General features: G+C 39.0%; 1 protein-coding gene across 2 annotated transcripts in view; it reads left to right on the top strand.

Annotated features, from left to right (window-relative positions):
• Nucleotides 1-22783, top strand: part of pcdh11 (protocadherin 11) — a 130982-nt gene that overhangs the window by 84165 nt on the left and 24034 nt on the right. For both annotated transcript variants that reach the window (XM_039813572.1, XM_039813571.1), the window contains one exon: nt 969-1167. In XM_039813572.1, the coding sequence (XP_039669506.1) occupies nt 969-1167 (199 nt within the window). The remainder of the gene's footprint in view (nt 1-968; nt 1168-22783) is intronic.

The raw sequence follows: 22783 nt of genomic DNA, 5'->3' as shown, positions 1-22783 counted from the left end.
GGTTGTCCCGTTTGTATTTTCTCCCCATGCTTGGGTTTCCTCCGCGACTGGCTAACGCTAGCGCATTGACAGAAATGTTGATAAATGTGCATTTTCCTAATCAAATAAATCTTAAAGGAGTCTTTCTTTTGTACCAAGGTGCATGCATCCCCGGAAACATATGACGTGTTTTTAAATATTTACGATGACGATGACATCGTCAATTCACCCACCTAAGAAAAGAAAAAAATAGTTTCTCCTTGTGATATAGCCCTGACGACAGTTATGGTTTTATGTGCCAAGGTTTTAAGATCGATGAGATTTCTGTCCTTACCTCAATACAATGAAGGGGAAAGGATTTTTGAATTCTATGGCGCTCAAGCACTTTTTATTTTTATTCAACGACAATGGGTCCTTCAGAAGCAATGTCCTTGTTCCTCTGGACATTCTGTACCTCACTGTGAACAGTTTGCATTGGACAAGCATTCATTACTCACTCATTTAACAGTAGCTACCAGTCTGTTTACCAGTAACTAATCATTAGTGCTTGAATTACAGTCTATCAGTAAATAATCATTAACTAACCATTCATAACTCATTCGTTCCTCCGTAACTACCTACATTTTTGTGTACCTTATTGTAAAGTGTTACCCTTTATTCTACAGTAAAAACTGTTTTTAGTGTCAGAGTAGCTACACATTTTTAGGGCCCTTGAAGACATGTTACTTAATAAGTGTTAAATGATTTATCTGACTGGTATTTCAGCCGTTCTTGAGCTCTTGGTCTGGAATTAACTTTAGTCTTTAGGTGTGACCTACAGGACGACGACACTGGCTCTCAGACTTTTATTCAATTCACACACACACTACACTACTGTACTTCCTAGTTTTAAAGTTGTCTGTTTATTTATTTTTTCACACTTTGTGGGCATTTTGAACAGTACAGAGGAGTTTCTAACAGAACATTTCTTGTTTGTTGGTGTGTTCCAGACCCAGCGCCGCGTGACGTTCCATCTTCCTGACGGTTCCCAGGAGAGCTGCAGTGACAGCGGGCTGGGAGACCCGGAGCCTAGCAGCACGGCCAGCACCACCCAGCCTCTTCCCCTCAGCTTCCCCCAGGAGGAGTACTATGAGCAAACATCACCGAACAGCCGCACTGAGGGAGATGGGAACTCAGACCCTGAATCTAGTGAGTACTGAATTTCTCTCACACAGAAGGCAAATCTGTTATTTTATGGTTTTCATTTTTGTGTGACTTTTGAGGCTGACTCTCCATAATGTAATTTACATCTGGCCATCTGTGTTTTTAGACAGTAACATTTTTTTTACTGAGATTACAGCTGTGATTCTAATAGAAAAAACACAGCCTTGCAAACATTTAACAAGATACCATTTTCTGTCAAATAACTAGTAGAAACATATAAAATGTTATTTGCTATACATGCTGTTTTTGGGAGGTCGTTCTTTAGATGAGTAGGACAACTGAAACACAGGGCTGCACTGCTGAAAGGGAAATAAACTCTTAAAACCAAAAATCACCTAAGTCATATTAGAAATGCAAATAAATTGGATTCAATCAATCAAATTTTTTGGATCAAAACAAGCAGTGAATCTGTTGTCATGGGAGTGTAAAAATAATATTAGGTGTGCAACTTGCACAATGGTGCATCTTTTTTTGACAATTCATTTTGTAAGGCAGAATTTTATGAATGTTGTCCAATGCTAAGCTGTACAACATGAGGGGAATTTTACCTCTGAAGTTGGAACTGTGTTGCTGATTTTTTTCAAATAATTCACAAGACACCTGTCACTGCATGGCTTACTGCCCAATGATGTTCTCAATGAAAAGCCCCATTGAACGCAGGGATGCACCACTCCTTCCTCATACTGTATTCAACAGATTTCTTTAAAATCATTGCTCAAATAACTGGCTGAGGGGAGAAGAAGGGTGCTTTAGACACACCACAGAGGACCGTGGATTATTCCACCAGTGGTTGTGTAGATCCAAAGCCTGTGTACCAGCGGCATGCCAATGATGCTGCTGAAAGGATTTTGCTCCACCTTAACATGAACAAGGCTATTCTGAGTCCTCAATCCCTGTCCGTGTCACATCCATCCTCCACTTCAAGCTGGACATTCTAGTCCAGTGTGTTAGATTTTATTTTCTGGAGGTAACCCTGCATTATATATTGCAGACTGGATCGAGACTCAGACCGGTGCAGACCTTCACTCCCACTATGCCCCGTGTGTATCATTTCTAGAAATGCTTTAGCCATTTCACGGAGGGACCTGTCAAAAAAGAAAATACAAGTCCGTTTTTTTTTTTGTCTTCTATCCAGCAGAGAAAATCTCCAGGACAGGTAGAAATATACTCGGCCACCGTAGAAATAGATTGCATTGCATACACCTACGTGCAATATAGCCATTGTGTCATAGCTGTAAGTGAGACAACAGTCCTTGGTGCATCTGCCTCCAAAGCAGCTGCACTGACAGGTCCAGGACTTGGGTGTCACTGTGAGTGGGATTGTGAATGCATTTGTTATACATTAGACAAGATGGGTGACATCCTGGCGATGGATTTCTGTTCATTTACATGCAAAGGTCCGTCCCATGTGAGATTTTTCCTATTTTTGATCAGAGGATATTGCAAGTTACAGCAAGCTGGCCACACACAACCAGATGACTTCTATATTCCCTCACATACACACACACACACACACACACACACACACACACACACACACACACACACACACACACACACACACACACACACACACACACACACACACATGCCTCTGTACACCAGGCACGTATACACACACACACACATACAAACACATACAATACATCTAATGATCAACCCTCTCCTTCCCTAGCTGTTCCCTTTAATGTATTCACCACGGTGACAGAAGTGATTCATATATGTGATTCATTCACATACAGAGGCTCATCATCTCATTAATATTCAGTGACATAAACATCTCATACTTCATTCAAACTTACTCCAATTCTGCACTTATTACCCACTTTCCCTCGGGTAATATTTGTTGAAGTGGATTAGTTTTAGATAGAAAACCATGCTAATGTAGTAAATGCATGTGTACTTTTACAAATTGCTGCATTAGAAATCAGAGTGAGAGTGTGAACAGACTAACCGAGAATGTGATATTGGAGTCTAATATTAGTAGTTGGATATTAGAAAAGTCATTTTATTTATAGTTATGACCACAAAGCTCTGAGTAATGCTCTGTTATAACCGTATCACACCAAATTATATTAAAGTTAATGTCATTCATACTGATGTTACCGCAAAAAAAGATACCTGTATATATTTGAGTGTGTGTTTGTGTGAACACCATATAAGAAGTGATTTGATTAAGTGTACGTAAATATATATTATTCATTATGAAATATATGTAGAACCATGCAGCTTTCAGATATTTATTGATTGCCTTTCTAGGCTGCTAATAAATACAGTAAGTTCATATTTAATATTCCTATAATTTAAGTAAATACACTTTACACCCCACATATTCTCACCTAAAGTAAAAAAAGTTCTTACATTTGCTTTTAGATGCCGCTGATTTAACACACACGCTTGCACATTATTTGAAGACAGAATGAAAGTTGCTCGACTCATCTGGCTCCATTTTCTCCTTCCAGAAGTTTAAAGATAAACTCTGACTGTGCTGCTCAGTTCAAAAAGAGATGGATGGATCCTGTGCATGTTGACCGTCTCAGAGATGAGTGCGTTGGTGACAGAGGGGGGTCTAAGATGGATTTGATATGGTTTTATCAATGAGCACCAGGCTGGCATGGCGGTAGCAATCTCTTATCATGTCGACTGAATTTGTAAAGCAGAAAGAACAAGGAAAAGTGGAAAGAGGGGAGAGGAGATGGAATGACTCCAAGTGAAGAGGAGGAAATAGAGCTGAGAGATTGAAAGACCCAGCATCAAGGCGGTACAAGGAGAATTTCTGGAGTCAAACACGGTATTGTTTCGTAAAGGTGCTTCAGCTTAGACCGGAATGTCAACTTGCACTGAATAATTGTCTGTGCCAAAGGCAAGCCATGTGGCCTTCTTATGACAATGAATTTCTCAACTCCTCTTTAAACCTGCATCTTTATTAGACCACCCACTCTTGAAATAAAGTTCATATGACATTTTATGTTTCTATTATTTATGAGTTAGGCGGCTGTTCATTTTATGGGCTCTTGCTTCCCCCTCCAGGCTTACTTCACCACCCACCATCAGTCTTTGTGCTGTCGCCTCTTTTGTCACACATTGTTCCAAAGGTTTTGATATTTCCTCCTCTGTCTCGACAAATAGATAAAAGCTGCAAATTAATATCATTAGCAAGTGTTTTTAGGTCCAACCCCCATACGGCTGACAACTGGCTCTTACAGAACTACACATCCAGAACAATTAGCCATGATGAATCGTACCTGTCCCTTTGGGCCAAATTGCAACACTTCATCAAAACATCAAAAACGGGAATGCATAATGATATGCGATGCATCTCTTCCCTCGAATAAGAAGGATGTACTGATTCAGTTGCTGTTCTCTCATATACATGTAGTGACTCAGTGCAGTGGCATCCTTGGCACTGTTTCACAGAGCTTTGCCTTCTAGTCATCAGTAGTGACTGACTTTTCCTGGATTCACTAAGTGCACTGTTTGAGTGAAATACTAAAAGCACCCAGTTGATGAAAATGTCATTCTTGACCCATCTTCACTCAGACACTGTGTCCTTCTTGTGTTTTAATAGTAATGATCTTTGGCCTTGTTCTGATGTGACTGCATATGTGGTCAATTAAGGTTTGTTGACATCAAAAATGTAATCCTGTGTTTTTATTTGTATGTATTTATTAATTTTGGACAGCCTGATGTTGATAAATGATGTCCTGAACAGTTTTTTTTCTGAATGATGGGAATCATCATGTCATGAACAGTGAACAGAGCTAAGCCCTCAAACAAAGTGCAGCAAAGTGGGAGCAAATCCCTGAGTCTAAATCCTTCACATTTTCAAACAATACACAATTTTGTTCTCTGGATGATTTGTAATATAGTTATTTCTTTCTCCTGTTGCTGGAGCTGAGGGATTTCAGACCCTGTGCTTTTGCCCACTTACAAGCAGCTCACTACAGGCAGTTTTGACGCAGTGCATTAGTCTCTGGAAGAAACATGAAAAAGCTGTACAGTATAGTGCCGTATCTTAATCTGTGGCATATGGCTTTCAAATGACCAGCTTACACCTTGTCTGTCTAAGATCTAAATCTGCTATTAAAATAAGCCAATCCTTTTTAAACACTGGAAGTATAATACGATTATAGTTTTACACATGCTGCACAGTGTTTTATAAATCTATAGACTTTTTACAATAGGGAATAGCTTCATCAAACAACAGATTTCATTCAATAATTTTGTTTGATATTTAAATTATTTTTCTCTTTGTGCAATTCTGTGTCTCAGGCTTTTATAGCACATTCTATAATGCCTGATGCCAGTAGACAAATAATCTGATTAAAGGCTTGCTGGGTTCATACTTTGTCGGGGTTATGTTCCAAACTCTTTGATTTCTGTAGTTCCACAATTTTCATAATAGCTCTCAGACGGAGTTTCCAGTTGACTGATTTACAACTGCCCTTTTCCATGTCTTCAGAAAAGGCCACTTGACTTGATCTAGTGTGCAGGGACCACTTTAATTTTTAATACTTCTCAAACCTCCGACTTTACCCAGTCTCTATGTCTGGCCACCAATACCAAGCTTGCGCTAAGATGGAATTCAACTGTCTAGACACAATCTGCCCATGAATAAAAGGGATTTCATGAGGAAGCATGAAAAAAAAGTTGTTTGGTTGTGATTGGAACTCTACGACTAAGCGGGACCAACATCTGTGCAAAACTGTAGCACTACATTTTGTCATACATACCAGTAGCACATCATTATGTGACGGCAACAACGTCATAGTGTTCAGTTCAGTTAGTTGCATTAATTATTCATATGAGTCCAATCCCAGTTTCACTTTGAGGGTTCTCATATGCAATTAGAAGTAATGAATGTGCTTCTTAATTACATTCATTTGTGCAAATTTCCATTCCCCATTGAATTTTTCTGTGGAAACATTGTGACACTGACCAATGGCATATAATTTGCAATGTGACTAAATCCATTCAGCATAGAACAATTAGCTGTAATTAGTGTTACAATGTCATCAGCGACCAGGGGGAAAGACTAAGCTGACAAGGCAAAGTAAAAGAGGACCCTTGTTCAGAGAGTTTAAAGTCCAACATTGTAGCAAGATCCAGATAATTGGCTGACCACAGGTAAGAAAGATGATGAACTGTTGCAAGACTGTAAGGCTTAATTTTTTTTACAACTTTTATTCATGTAAAGTTTGCTGAGCAGGCATTCTCTTTGGTAGTAATGCCTTCTCTACATTTACACACTGAGTTCAACCTTTCCCTCCTGCCAGACCATCTCGTCATCTGCTGCTGACAAATGAGCAGCTTCACTAAAGTAATTAAGAATGAAGTGCCTTGCTTAAGGGTACATCGCTGGTGGTTGTTGAAATATGGGAGGAAGCATTTCTCTTTCATTTCACATCATGACCTTACAAATTGTCGTGTTATCAGAGATATTCCAGCTGCGGTGTGTATATTTAATTCATGCCGCACATAAAATGGTAATGCAGCCTATTCCTTTTCTGCAGTTATCCCACAATCTACAAGATAACTTCTTCAAACTCCTTTTTTTCACATAATTTGCACCAGTTTGCATCTCGCTATATATTCTCCCTCATATAAATAAATAAAAGCCTTTGTGCCTTCTGGCTCCCAGAACTTTTTACAGCTGCCCCAGTGGGCCTGCAACAGAGCTAAATGAAGCAACAGTGAGTATTAACCTACATAGATTGGACCTTTCCTTTTAAGATGATGTTAGATTCTTTTTTTTCCTCTCTCCTTTTTTTGACCGCCGGGGGTCTAAAGCTGAGTCAGAAGGGGATTTAGATGGACTCATCTGTATCCTTCTCAACCGGTTGGGATCTGGTGGAAGTGCTCAGTTCTCAGAGGTGAGGTGGAGGGGAACCCTTGTTGTATCTGGTTCAAATGCCACACCAGTTGTCTCAGAGAGAGAGAGAGAGAGAGACAAGCTATTGATCTGGTGGAGTCAACTCAGCTCGCAGAAATCTCTCTCCACCCTCCTTCAAACGACTAAGAAGTGTCATGTTAGAAACCCCCTTTTCCAGAGTATTAGGCCCCGTCTTTGTTGCCCTGCCAAAGTCTTCTGTGAAGTTGAGACAGGGGCTTTCTGGTACAATCATCCAGATCTCAACAGGATGAGCCGGAAAAAGATATTAAAAGATTTTGGGACAATCGGAGCATGGCATTTAAAGTTTATCATACTACTGTAAGTGCTTCAATGTCACAACCAGAAGAAAATAACACATAATGGAAGTTGAACACATTATCACAGTGCTAAAAGCTGACTCAAACTAATTGAAACAAGCAAGCAGTGTTTTGACTGTAAACATTATGAGTGACACATACTTAGTATTTATTTTTAAACTTAGTTTTGGTGCAAGAGAGGATTGCTTTTTTGGTTGTGACCAAAAGTCTAGAAATGAACCTTTTTAATTAAATTGTATTTATTTTGTTATTTTATTCAACTATTTTAGGGTATAAGATAACATTTTAAAATAGGAAATAAAATTCTGTTGCTAGTGCATTATTTCATTCTTGTATTAAAACATTTGTTAAAGCTCTAGCGTGCTCGGTGAGATATGAATTGAATACTCTAGACTTCAGCTAGATTTTTTGGACAAAAACAGGAAAGTTGGCTGGATACACCATGCTTAGTCTATATCCTTCGCATTCATCTTCCGGGATTTCTCCGATGCTGCAGGAAATTTCGCCGGATGCATGTATTTTATATTCGGTGGATTTATGAGGACTATTTTTGACTGCTCCTCAGATCTCTGCATGTTAAATTGAGACAGCTAGCTGGACTATCTGTCCAATCTGAGTTTTCTCAACTATTTTGCTGCGGCTCTGTGTGGAGTTTAGCACCGCCCATGATGATTCTGATTGGTTTAAAGCCATTAAACCAGAGCACATTTTCCTCCCATCCCCGAATGCTATGTGGAGTAGCCAGACCCTCCTTCAGCGCACTTTGGAAGAGGGTCTGGCAAAGCGAGACTACACCATGTTTGACTGTCCAAAAGGTGCTGCTTCAAATGAATTCAGCAGGACTGTGACTTGAGTGGGCTTTTTAAAGATCTCTTCAATTAAAATACTCATTCCCAAGTTGTTAACATGTTCAGTAAGTCTTCTGTCTGGTTTGGGAAGGGATCAATAGCTGCCAAGTTTGATCATGTCTCTGGACAATGTATTCTGAACTCGGCAGGGATAGAGGGAGACTTCAAACAAGGATGGAGGCTCAAAGGCCCCAGCCAGCAATTTACTTTGTTCCATTTCACTGACTCTGTGATTCCTAAACTGGAATATGGCTCAGACTGCATATTAAACCTGTGAAATGCTGGGTTCGGGAGAGGTGAACTACTTTGGTAGCTGATATGATCCCAGTAACATTAATCATGAATCATTAAAAACAACAACACACCTGATGTGAACAGAAATGGGCAAGCCATTTATTGGATGCTACCAGTGTCTGTGGCCTAAAGGTGATATATCAAAAAAATGTCCTTGTTTAATTTAATATAGTTGAAATCAAGCAGCTAAAAACCCTGTGAAGTCAGAGCTCCTCCGATAATTTCTAACTTACTGGAACTTTTAAACTTTAAAGAAAACTCATGGCAGATCTGGACACCACAAACCTCCCAACATTTCTCAAGAACCATGCTGTCCTTTCAGTGTGATGAGCTGAGGTTATACCTGTCTGAAAGAGCAGAAATTTTTACTCCCCCCCCAGAAGCAGGAGGAAAACATGGGAAGATATAAAATATAGATGAGCTCATGTTTTATTCAAGGCCGTTTGTTATAGATAGCATTTTACAAAAAATCCCAATGCTTTTCGTTTTTAGTTTTAGAGCTTGTGTTTACATTAACATTTCCCCCTGCAATTTAACTGCTCCTGTCCCTACTATGTACACTAACACTGTGTACACGAAGTGCACACTTGCCACTTCCCAGTTTAAACTTGAACCCAAAGCATTGCATTAGGTCCCATTTCATTTCCAGTGTCTTGGCAACAAACATCAAATTTTAAATGGGGATGGATTTTTCTTTGGCGTTCAAACGGAAAAAAACAAACAAAAACAAAAAAAAATCATCTGTATATATGAATATGTGGGAACATAAAATCTCCTAATTTGAGATTTAATGTTATATAAATTCTGTCATGAGGTCAAAGGTTGCCTGCTTCGTATTTCAATAAAGCCATTATGCTCTGGCTTGGATGTGTTGTATTTACGTAAAACCGATGGGATGGTTTATTGTTAACAACTGCATTAGCGAGGCTGAGACGGGGTTAGAGGAAGTGCATCTGTCTCCCTCCTTTTTTTCTCCCCACACACTCCCTCTCTCCCCCATCCCTTCTCCCCCCTTAAGATATCGTGCCATAGATAGATTAAAATGCATGGTCTCGTCCCTTTCTCATTTTTCACATGCAGTTGGTCTCAAGGATAAGGATGGCCTCTACTCAGAAGGACTTATTGACCAAAATAACTGTGCATCAATATGTCTCCTGAAGGCTGAGCGGACCACAGCATCACGGGGGTTGTATTTTCTCCAACTCTCTCAGCCTTTAATGTTATTGACCTGGGTTGTCCTGATATGCTGCAGAACAGCATGGTAGGCTAGAAACATGCAGTAAGGCAAAGACATTTTAAAGCTTCATTGTCCTAAAAAAAGAGCATGTTTATTGATGTATCAGAACAAAATGAATGTTACAAGTATGCTGACAGATGAGAAAGGGGAACAAAAACAAGGGAGATTTGCTTGGAGAACGGCATGCTGTGACCAATGTAATATTATATTGCTGCTTCTCTCTGGCTTATTTTTCAATAAGAAATCACTATGAAATAAACTGCAGTTTTGATTAGATTCAATTTACAGTGATCGCTGCAGTATTGCTGCAATGACATCAATGATATGATGACAGACGGCTACAACTATAATGCCATCTGTCTATATTTCACGTATTAGCATATTTCAAGTAAAATGTGTCATTCACGAGAAATGCTACATTTTCACGTGAAATCATTTATTTCACAAGCACGGGCATAAAATCGCAATAAATCTCATGCATAACAGTACACACACACACACACACACACACACACACACACACACACACACACACTAGAATTCTGATGAAGTTACCAGCAGTTAATTCAATTGGTCGGAACATAATAAAGCATGCAGGTTACAGTATGTTTTTAATCTGTTACCGCTGTGATTTAATCCAGGTGTTGAATGCACACACATGAACGGGATTACTCCCCACTGTACTGTATAGGGCCCTATCCCCACCTGATCAATGTATGCACTGACTGGTAGATAAATTAGTATTCACGGACAAATGGATCACTTTGGAAACCACTCACAGGCTGGTAACTCTGACAAATGGAGTGAGAGTGTAGCAAGCAAAGGAAGAAGGAGTTGTGCTGAATGAGCACATGAAGAAAGAGAGAAGGAAGAGGATGCAGTTTTTCAGATGGGATATATTCAGATGGAGTAGATTTTCAGACATGTTTGGCAGAAAATGACAGGGGGTTTTGAGGGTCTTGACATTGAATATAGAAACCCAGTTGTTGTGTACTCTCCTCAGCAAGCGAGCCGTGGCATTCATCACATTTACCGTGGTCAGGTTCGCGAGGCCCTTCTGCCTGGGCTCTTTGTGAGGCATCTGTGGGGACCTCAAGGCAATGTAGCACTCGTGAGGTCAGTCAGCTCTCTGCCATGCCATGCAGAAGACGAAGTAGTCCTGGTGCTCAAGCCTTGCTAGGAGCTATTGCGAGCAGGCACACAGACTGTGTCCCTTTGTCCCCATATCCCCCAGACACCTGCATGATTGCATTGATTTGTCCTGATTCCATTTAGCCGGGGGTCCCGCTGGATTTCAAGTGTCAAACATCTGTCATACGGAGGTGCCCTCATGCAGACTAATTCAGCACTCTCACAAGAGCAAAACCCTCACAGAACTGATTGTGAGTATGCAACAATAATTGGATTAACAAAAGGAATTGGCATATTTCCAATTTGTCTTTTTTTTCTCAAAGTTTCTAAAATCATTTTTGAATCTGTTTTTGGTAACAAGCAGCTGATGTCGTCACAGACACAAATCTGAATTCTTTAAATGTATCCCTCGATTCATTTTAGTTTGAATGGCGAGAAAGGGAAAGTGATATAGAGTGAAAGAAAGACAGAGTGACTTCACAGTGTTAGCAGAAAATAGACTGGAACGTCTCCTGAAGCCAGTTACAGGCAGCAGCGGCAGCAAAGTCTCTGTTATGATAAAATCAGGGACCTCTGCGAGCATGCCCTTGATTCTGCAGTTGGCTTAACTCGGCAGGTCACCAAGGGGAGGCAGATGTTGTCTCGAGGCATGTCCCACTGGTTCGGCGAGGGCTCCGGCTGGTGTCGCTGAGCTTACAGGTGCAGAGGGGATGGTGGACGGGGGGGTTGGAGGTGCACTAAGCTGCCGCTCAGCCGCTACAGGCCAGCTCTGGGGATGTTGGAATGAGCGGATATGCTCATTTTGATCCACTGAGGTATAATAATTGATGATCAGCCCTGCTGTCGCATCTGGGATTCACTGGTCCATGCTATAATACACCCTTAATGCAACACATGGTGGTGTAGACAGAGGTGCCATGGTCTCATGCTGGCTTGTATTTTGTGTGGTATAAAGGATGATTGAGGGAACACAGGTCCATATAACACACCATAACCGAAACCTTCTCTCGCACCTCAACGTCTTATGAATGCAAGCCTGAAGTCGTCCCTGAAGGAACTCAATAAATTGTATGTCTAAAAGCTCTTTTTTAAAACGTTTATCTTTAAACCTTTCATTGTTATGCACGTCTAAACATACAATGGAGAGGAAAAGCACAAACAATAAATGTTCAAGATGAAAGAAAGTAGAGATAACGTGTAAAAGGAAGAGGCAGCTGCTAAAAACACCAGAAAATGTCAATCTGGGACCATTTTTGTCTTAAGTAAAATAAATGCAGTTCAGTGTACACATTATAGTATAAAACAAAATGGACCACACATGTGTTATGTAAAAATAATCACTAATTGTTCCTTAATTGTTCATTTTAATGAATCTGTAGCGAATAAAAAAAAAAGGGTTGCAAGGAAGTCCTACTTTGTCATAGTTTAAGCTTATAGCCTGACCCACTTTCCTCCTCTCTTCTGTATATTTACTGTGTTCTATAAAAAACATTTTAAAATCCTATTTGGTTACTTGATTAATCACCGTTATTTTCACAGATGCACAACGCGAGCAAAGACTTCAAAAAAACAGAGAAAACAGGCATTCACAAGCACATGCATACACATACACCTTGATCTGCATCTAGCTGAACAAACCTCCCACGTTGTACAACTAAGAAGAACAAAACACTACAATTGAAAACCTAAGGGTCTTTGAAAGCCTCCACTCGCTGATCCTTCTTCAGTGTGGTTCTCCTGCTGCAAGAGATCAAACATAAACACAGCAGCCCAACAAGAGAACGTTCCAAAACTCAAACAGAAAAGTCTCACAGTTTTTCTCAATAAACAGGTCTCGCGTAGAGTAACTCTCTCTTTTTTTAAATGAATGTAAGGCACTGAAAAAGTTGGGCTTTTCAGGATAAATTTCAGAAATTTAAAAGATCAATAGGCTGCCATTATCCTGGCCACACTGAGCAACATTTAAACCACAGAGCGGCTTTGTCTGTTCAAAAAAAGGAGCTCTGTTCCATGTTTGTTGTCATCGTTGGTAGTCAGTGATCCGATCAAATTTTAATCACACTATTCAGCCTCATTGATTTCAGTTTACCACAGATTGAGTTGAATGAAATATTGTTCTTTTTTTTCTCCATCAGTGGCAATTACCCAACAATGAGAGCTCGATAACACAGTGTATTAGAAGGCATGGTGTTTGTGAAATACTGGGTTTGGGCTACTTGTCAGCAGCTGCTGGCATTTGAATATAACAGGCATACGTGCATGCATATTCACATGCACAACAGACACATGCCTGCTTCCTCTAAGCAGATACTCATTTACTTTATATACTGTACACCCACACGTCCACCACTTTGTTTTGCAGATAAATGCAGACAGAAAGACAATCACGCTCATCAAATGCATTGAATGGTTTTCATTTATTGCTCAGAGCAACATACCTCTTTTTACTGTGCTGTGTTCTGTACATATTTTGCCATTAAGGTCGAGAAGGCAAAGTAGTTCTAGCCTCTGGTTAGTCTAAAGATTTGTGTTCCCTATAAAAGGCCTTGAAAATATACTTTATATACTGGAATATAACAGTTTAAAGTGCTCATATTATGCTTTTTAGCTTTTTCCCTTTCCTTTATTGTGTTATATATCTTTTTTGTGCACGTTATAGGTTTACAAACTGAAAAAGCCCAAAGTCCACGGCAAAGGCCCTTATCATCTCCAACAGAAAACATTGCTCACAAACTGCCCCAAACTGCTCTATTGTAGTCCAGCCTTTACTTCTGTGACGAACGTGCGTCACTTTGTAACACACATTATTATGCTCGCCTAGCTGCTAGCGTGGCACACCCTCATACTCTGCTTCTGATTTGGTAGTAGTCCTTATCTGGGTGTTGTGCATGTAGTAAGCAATGTGCAGTACAACAAAAATATGGTGTTTTTTGAAAATTAAACCATGTAAACCTATTCTGACATAACCTCTAAATACAATTATGAACCTGAAAATGAGCATAATATGAGCACTTTAAATCTTTTGTAAAGATATATCTTGTTTATCGCTGCATGGAGGACGTTAAGTTTGTGTTTTCTTAATTTTCAGCTTGGCATTACAGTTACTATTGTAGTGTTGTAAAGGATTAATATTAATTTTTCCATAGTGAAAAATGTGCATACTTTCACAGAACCCTGGCGAAACCCATCTGTCTTACCTTTAGAGCATCTGCCATCGCTTACAGGGCTGTCCACCTCACGAGTCACAGAGACTTAGGGACATCTGTCCCAACAGATAGAAAATCAGGATAGGGTCATCCATTCTGTTAACGCTCCACTGAACTCTGTGTTATGTTCACCATAATTTGCTTTTGGTTGCTGCAGCATCCCGGAATATTGCTTTGCAGCAGCTCAGACAAAGTTGGCTGGTTGTAATGTGTCCCTTTTCGGCCATTCTGCAAGCAGATAATTTGATAAACCCCCAGACGTAATGGCTAAGCTGCATCCTGATAAATGTGGGTAATATGACAGGGGACAGAGGATTTCCCTAACAATTTCTGAAGAGAAATTTGGCTATTAGGATGATTTGATATTTTCCGGAGAGAGTACATTTGATCTGAAGGGAATGTATTTTGTTGCCATTCAGCGTAACACTGTATGACTTTGTAAGTTATAGGAATTGGTGCATATATTGTCTGTTTTGTTTCTAAGCTTGTATGTGACTGTGGATGTTGTATTTGGATTTGTTCAGGCAATATTTCCTCTCAAATAGTTTTTTGCAGTTTCAGATAGAAAGCACATATTCCACGGGGAAAAACATAAAACAGAGTTACATATGCTCTTTCACTTCTCCCAAGCAAGAACACTGTCCTCTGCACACGTATTATTCGTAATACCTTCTTATATATTCTTGAAAATGTATAAAGTTAGTGAAACTGACCATGCAGTGACCCAAAAGCTCACAGCCATTCCTCCTCTCATTTTGATTTCTCTCAATCTTCTGAGGGTAAATGCGTCAGCTATTCCTCATATGGTAAAATATGCAATCTGTGCCTGCCAGTCTAGGAGCGAGTTTCGGGTTAATCCTCATGAATACGTGACTTTGTCTGCATGAATAAATAAAAACCTGCTCAGTGGGTAATTGAGGTGCTGTGGCACTAACAAACGAGGACACAATTTGTAAATGGGATTCCTCCCACCACCCCCCCTTTAACTTGACCCATGGTGCTTTATATCACATTAAAGCGCTGACCAAATCATATTGATACGCTATATAAAGTGGATATGACATTGAAATGTTGGATTGTCCCCTGAAGGCTCTGGAAAAGTTATATTATATTTCTGTCATTTTTTCATTTGCTTAAATTTTGCTGAAGCTCACTGGTTAAAATGTTGTGTTGATGGCTAAATGTTGTGCCTACTGGCAGAAAATATTGAATTAGCCATGATTTAAAATAATTTAAGTCAACAGTATATGAATGGTTGACAGTCACTGAAACTCCATTGAGTGGTCTTCTGATTCCACATATACTTGCACATGAATCAAAATAATAATTTAATATATAATATATTGACAATTATATATATTCAATTTAATATTTGTATCATAAGCTAAATTGTGATTGATGTGATTGGCTTTGAAAAAACATATGTAGAAAATGTTCAGAGTGCAATTGGGCTGGAGAAAGAGTGAAAGACAGAGAGATGCAGCAGGCAGGGACAGAGTCGAGGTCACCGATGATTCCATCATGGCTGGTTGCTCTTCAGAAAGTGTTCCATTTTGTATTTAAAGTGGTCCCAATTATGGTCAATTTTGTGTTGTGTGCGTAAGGGATTCCATATGTTGATACCCTTTATAGAAAAAAGCTGTCTCTCTAAAGGAGGTTTTGTGACAGAGCACTTTGCAATTTCCCACAGCAGCGCCTCTGGTAATTGAGCCAAAAGCCCAGAAAGGTTTTAACATGTCACTAAGAATCTCAGCAGCCAGGTTACGTCAACATTTAGACAAGTGTAGTGTGCAAATTTAAAGCAATTATCAGACCTTCACAGTTATTTGGAAAATAGAGAGCATTAAGATATATGCAGAATAAAATGAGTGAATAGTTTGTAACGAATTTAAATGTGCATTAATTCAGTTTTGATCCTGTGTGCACAATTTAACATTAGACAAATATTTTTAACCCTGAAACCTGTATAATTTGTTCATTAATATCACTTGCTGCAGTTTTTAAATGTTGTCTTCTTAACCAAAAACAGCACATGGACATTGTTTTGTTAATTAACTTTACTATGTATGGAGCTGTAGTGCGAAAGCTTGAGATGGTGGTCCTGCCTGACACACATATAACAGTCTCATCTGCATACATCTGGACACATGATGTGATTTGGACATATCTTGTGTGAGGAAAAAGCACTGGTTTAATTAGGAAAGATAGAATAGAATGACTGTTACTGTTATGGCACATTGTTGGATTTAGATATATGTCCTGCACCAATGAAAAGCCACAAAAAAATACATTTTGAGAGTGTGAGGATGAGAATAAGATATTAAAGGGGCTGTATTCAAAATACTGAAGAAAAAAACAGCGGACTGGGATTGCCTCCACACAGCTCTCACAGACTTCCTCAATATGTGAAATACCTACGCTTTTTCATGGCCACATGCACTAACATGCACGCATGGCCGGACCAGCTATCAAAACAAAGAACAGAGAAGCTTGGATTACAACACACACAGAGGGAGTGTGACTTCATTATCTGCTCAGGACGCCTTTTCCACTATATCTTTACATAGCAAATAGTTATTTGCTGCTATGTTAATGTTCTGAATATCAAAATATATGAATATAAAATTGATAGCATTATTGTCTTCTTCTACTTCACATATACAGTGGCAATAGAAAGTAAAATAGATCACCAGAATATTTTCATATTAGATAAAGTCAGATTAATCAGTGTCCAGGTTAAAAAAAAATGTTGTAGGCTTCTTAATAAATGTCTTTGTTATTTTAAGATCCTTTTCCCAATTCATTTTCAAATAGATTAATAATATAATAGACTATAATTAACATAATGGCAAATTCATCACATTTTAACCAATAAAGAACAGATTTCCTCTGAAAGGTCAAGGCTTTAGGCCAATTGGTCTTGATAACAAATCAGAATGTAAAACTGACATAAAATAAAGGTCTGACTTAAAAGTTAAAATTATATTGTTAATTGTGAGTGTTCTTTTTTGCTACTATTATTGTAATATACCTTTGGTTTGGTTGCCTTAAAAGCCAGCTTGCATTTGCTGCAGGGATTGACAGAACAATTAGCTTCTTTAACACCAGAACACCGGTGATGTATCATTTCTTCTCTCATGGGAGACAAGCGTTATAATGGCCGACAATTTGGGTAGCATTTACTGTAACAGCAAAAATACACAACTATTATGATACTTAACTCGCAAGATCTGATGACGAAGAATGCCTTGGGAATGATATAATCAAACTCAGATAGGGCACCTCCAGCTTTTAGCCCGTCATTTACCACCACAGTACACTTTTCTGGTGTTCGATATCCCACCAAAGCAAGCCTTGAGAAGCATTGATTTCTGTGGGGTCCTCTTTGCCAGTCCTGCCCCTCACGCCTAGTGCTTGACCCACTTATTTTCTCATCTTTCCCTGTTTTCTCATGAGAGTTATGCCTGCACGCTGCTTTTCCCATTACAGTGTGAGTGGATGCAGGCCAAGTATGATTGTATTGCATAGTCTGTCTGTCTCTCTCTCTCTCTCTCTCTCTTTCTCTAACTCATTCTCTTTCTCTTTCTCTTTCTCTTTCTGACTCACATAAAAAACAGACACACACACACTCTGTCTACCTGAATGAGTTAGGTGATACCAGCTCAGTTAGCCAACAAATAAATCACCCGACAAATTGAGATATATGCCACAAGAGAGACCATCTTTAAAGGAGTTGTTGAACACTGCATGTACTGGAAGATTTTTAGCCGCGATGGATATTGACAAATCACTGAGTTTAAACCAAACCAAGGGCCCACACAGATCCAGTAATTCCACAACATATCTCTAAGCATATGGAGCTGAACGGCACCTTAGCCACATTCAATGTTTGGAGGGGCACTTGCTGTCTATGCCCATTGAAATGAACTTAAAACAAATACATTGCAATTTGAATGCATTCATTCAAAATATAAAATCTACATAAGCCTTCATTGGAGAAGCTAATGTACTTGAGGTTTGAACTCAAGTACATTAGCTTACAGTACAAGCTCAACTGCCTTTCCTTTGTTTCAGAGAAATGCATGCTGGGTGAACAAGGCCACCTGATGGGCAGGGATGTCATATCGTAACATCTATTCATACCTGATTGAATCTCTACATATTTTACCGTGTTACAAGACACTGTTGCTAAAAAGAAAATTTATGATAAAACGAGGAAAGAGCTGTATGCTTTTTATAGACACAAAAACATCAAAAAGTAAAATCTGCAATGCATTCGGATCCGGTATGAAGCGTTTGACAAATATAATGAAGAGTCCCACAGTTTGCCCGAGGCAGCGTCACGTATATAGCTCGAAGCCAAGCAGAGCCCTCTTCTATTCGTCAATGTTTTGGGATTTGGTTTGGTAGTGTGAGAAACCTAAGATCTCTATTTTTCACCTTGTTTGAGGTACATACAGGACAACTTTTGGGCATTTTTTTTTGATCTTATTAATCATTGTAAAAACTAATTGAAAGAAGGACATTTTGTCTGGTTGAGCCAAGGGTTAAATCAAGTATGTTCCAATAACAGGGGATAGAGGGCCTTTGGGTGCCTTATTGTTGCATTGTAGTGTTTACTAAGATTACAGGAGGATTTAAGTCCAAAATTATCAACTACATCAAATTAAAAACAGAACAAAATGTTCAACTGTAATGTTTGACAATGTACTTTATATTGTATAGAAATCTGACAGACAAACCATTTCATTATCAGTTAGTAATTTGACAGGTGCTCTGGGATTTCCATTGTTATACTCGCTCAGCCAGAGCGGATGAGGCCGGGGGAAGGCATGCAGGCTGAAGAGTTTGAGGCAGGAGTTTATGTTTCTTTGGAAGGCTGCATAATATTTTCTTATAGGGTTGAAAGCGGGCTTCAGGCAGGTCTGTGGAGAATCTCCCTTCCTCTCCTGGATTATCATTTTTAAACAGCTTCCTTGGGACCATCCAGAATGAGCAATATAAAAGCTAGGGTTGAAAAAAATAGACCTTACCAATTTAACTATTTCACCAATTTACTTTCTTTCATATGCTTTGCAAAATGTACTGCTCACCCCCATCCAAGCAAGTATTTTGTCCAAAAAGCAGTATTAATAAAGTATTCTATCATCTATCTATCTATCTATCTATCTATCTATCTATCTATCTATCTATCTATCTATCTATCTATCTATCTATCTATCTATCTATCTATCTATCTATCTATCTATCTATCTGTCTGTCTGTCTGCCTGTCCCCCATCTGACACAGCCTCACCACATTGCTGTCATATCTGTGTATTTCAAGGACTGAGCAAAACAGTCTACTGTCATCAGAATAATGCATTTCCAAGTCGATTTGTTTTTATTTAGGGAATAACATAGCAATATCATATCCAGTGCTGATGCAAAGAAGTATGTTTTCATTTTCTTAAAGAATTCAAATGAACTTTAGTTTAGAAAAAGAGCCCTAGAACTGAACTCACAAGGGCACAGGGAGGACTCTCTTTAATCGAGTGTCAGCGGTCTCTCCATGGACTTCATAGCAAATATCAGACATTATTGTTTCATGCAGTTGACATCCATTGAGCAATGCATATGCAGCACGGGAAATCCTTGATAGCAAGTTACAATTTTGTATTGAAACAGATGGTGAAATTACAATTCAGTATTACTATTGATCGTGGGTGGACGCTGAACTACAAAGGATCCATCATGTGGAGTGGTTGCATTTTTTTCAACCTACTGTGTGCAGGTCATGAGAACTGAAGCTTGATGTTATCAGCTGGAAAATCTGAGCTTCTTCAGGTACCTCTTTCTGATTTTCCTTTCACAGCACTAGCATTTGCATTTTTCAACAGAGGCAGGATTTGAGCAAAGAGTGTGATTGCTCTCTTTTACTAGTTAAATGTTTAAAGAAGACATGCAATTTGAATTGCTGCAGAGCTCATCAATATGAAATTGGACTACTGGAGGGAAACAAAATGTAAGGAGGCTGCCTTGCACTCAGTATGCCCAAATCCGAAACTCTATTTTCCACCACAGCAATGCAGTGGTAGACTAAGACTTTCAGGAAGAAAATAAAGAAATCCTTAAGCTACTCTACTTTGAGGATTGTCCTTGTTATAAACAGCATAAATACTCACAATAGATACATACATACATACATACGTATGCATAAATACATACATACATACATACATACATGTATCAGAGCATCTGCAGGGAAACTCTGGAAAGTAAAAGACAGAATGAATGAATGATTAATAGATCATACATATTTAAAACACATATTCAAAGCTTAGCTATTGATAACCAAAACTAAAATCTATTGATAATGGATTCAGTGTGTCAATCTTATTTTCACATTTACACTCAGGAGATAATGTGTTTTAATGATGAGAATAAACAGGTCTGTTAACTAGCTTAAAGCATCTATCTGGGGAAAACTTCTTTGTGCTTCTGAGCTTGTTATCTGTCACTCAAAACATGATCCAATAGCATTCATAATGCTGCAAAGCCCACCCGTTGTTTTCTGCCCCCAAATCCTGCTGTGCTTGAAGATGTGTCGGCAGCGGCAAATTATTAAATTGTATTTTTCATTCTCAAGGGTTGTCAGCTGCCTTGCAACAAAATAGAATTTCCCAACATAATTGTAATTACCAAAGGGAAGGTAAAAAAAGAACAGCTGATATGAAGCAAAAAGGGATGCTCCCAGCGAAAAAGGAGGCCGAGCACTTTTGACAAGTAGGGTTCCTTCCACTTGGGCAAGCCAGGCCCAAATTTGACTGATAATCAAGCTCTGTCCTTACACAAACCTTTCCCAACGAAAAAATAATAATTGGTATGGAGAGACAATATAGTTCAGTATACTTTCTGTCATCAACTCCTTCAGCTGATAAAATGCACAAGGCAAGAGGGTGAAAGGGAACCATTTGGAGAGTTGACAGATTCCATCATGGATCACTTTTGCATACCTGAGCGCTGCTTTTTCCCTGCCTTCTGCATGCCCTCTGCAAACGAAAGGGGTGATGAATCAGGCTTTATTGGCCTTCAGAATGCCAGAGAGGTCAATCTTTGTGAATGTCTGTTAAAATCCGACATAACTTGACCAGGCCCTTATAACAAGCTCGAAGCTATTCACCACCCACAGTCTCAACTGCACATTTGTATCTTTCTCTAATATACTTTGCCCTGATAAGTTGTTTTCTGAGTTCCTGAATAACAAACTTGGCTGCTACCATAAGTTACTGTGGAAAACAAATATTTCTCCCAGCAATTGGGTTCATGATCTGGCCTGATTTGCTCCCTGACTTCACTGCTGCTTTCAGTGACCGAAGAACAATAGCCTCTGATCTCAGGCTCAATCATGGTTTCCTAAACCCACTGTTAACTTCATTGGCTGTTAGCCATTGGACTGCCCTTGCCGTGAATTTTTCTTTCTAATCAAATGTAACTAAAAAAAACAGAGAAAGAAAATATAATCAAATTACATAAGATATTCTGTCCGGCTATCTAATACAGAGGCTGCAACAGGACGAGAAAATAATGTGTTATCTCATTGTTTCATTATTATCCGCTGCTGATGAGTTAATCTCTTTGAAGTTATTAACCTTTTATTACTAAAACCCCCAAAGCACTGCAGGCAGGCAAAATATATACACACACACACAAATCACAAAGTTTGGAACATAAAAATCAGAATAATGGTAACTTAATAAAACGAATTAATCTGACCAGCAAAACATTTGATTGTTGACATTTTAGTGCAGTCTTCTTTAATATGACCAAAAGTAGCTGTGTTCTGTGCTCAGATAATCACAAAACACCCCCATGCACAGTAAATAAAAATAAAAAGATGTGTTTTGCATAAATGGGTGAGACAGAGTATACCCATGTATCTTTTTCACAAAAGGTACAGTTTTTTCCAACAAAAAAAAAGACGCAACCTCACAATCATATTCACTGCATGACATATTTTGCATCAAAATTCTACCTATCCATTTTAATTTTCAAAAACATGGACAGCTGCTGTCCATCTTATTTTGAAAATGCACATTGAACCCCGATTTCTGTCCCCTTTCTCCAGTTGTTCTTTGTTGCTTTTACAGTGACCTGTTTTGCTGCAGCATCATGTTGAGAAGTTCTTGTAACTGTAAAAGCCTCCTAATTTTTATTTTTATATGTCCATCATGTTGCCTTGACAACAGACTTGGCAAATCCACAGTTCAAGGGGCGCAACTGCTGGGCCATAGAAAAGGGCAGCCTGATGCACACAAATGGTAATATCACCTGGACTTGGGTGTGTGATGTCTCTTCACTCTGATCTTCTTCCCTTTGAATATTTTGTTGATGTTGTGGAGTCACATTTTCACACAGCTTCGTTTGGCTACGTGCACATGTTGGGTTTGTGTGTGTGTTTTGCCAGTGGACTTGCAATCATAGGGAATAACACAGCTCCATGATTGCACACTGCCCTTGAAAAAAAATCTATTCCCAGTTGAACTCAAAACAGCCTCAAGCCTATTCTCACCAAACTCAATATTTTTCCTGTATACATTCTGCTATAGGTGGACAAGAAACATAAAAAACAGTAGTAGTTGTGGCACTGAACTACAGTAGGACACCTACAGTATAATTTACTCAACCTGCCCACAT

The sequence above is a fragment of the Perca fluviatilis genome, chromosome 10, assembly GCF_010015445.1.
Source record: "Perca fluviatilis chromosome 10, GENO_Pfluv_1.0, whole genome shotgun sequence".
Taxonomy (NCBI): Eukaryota; Metazoa; Chordata; class Actinopteri; order Perciformes; family Percidae; genus Perca; species Perca fluviatilis.
This window is presented reverse-complemented; position numbering and strand designations above follow the sequence as displayed.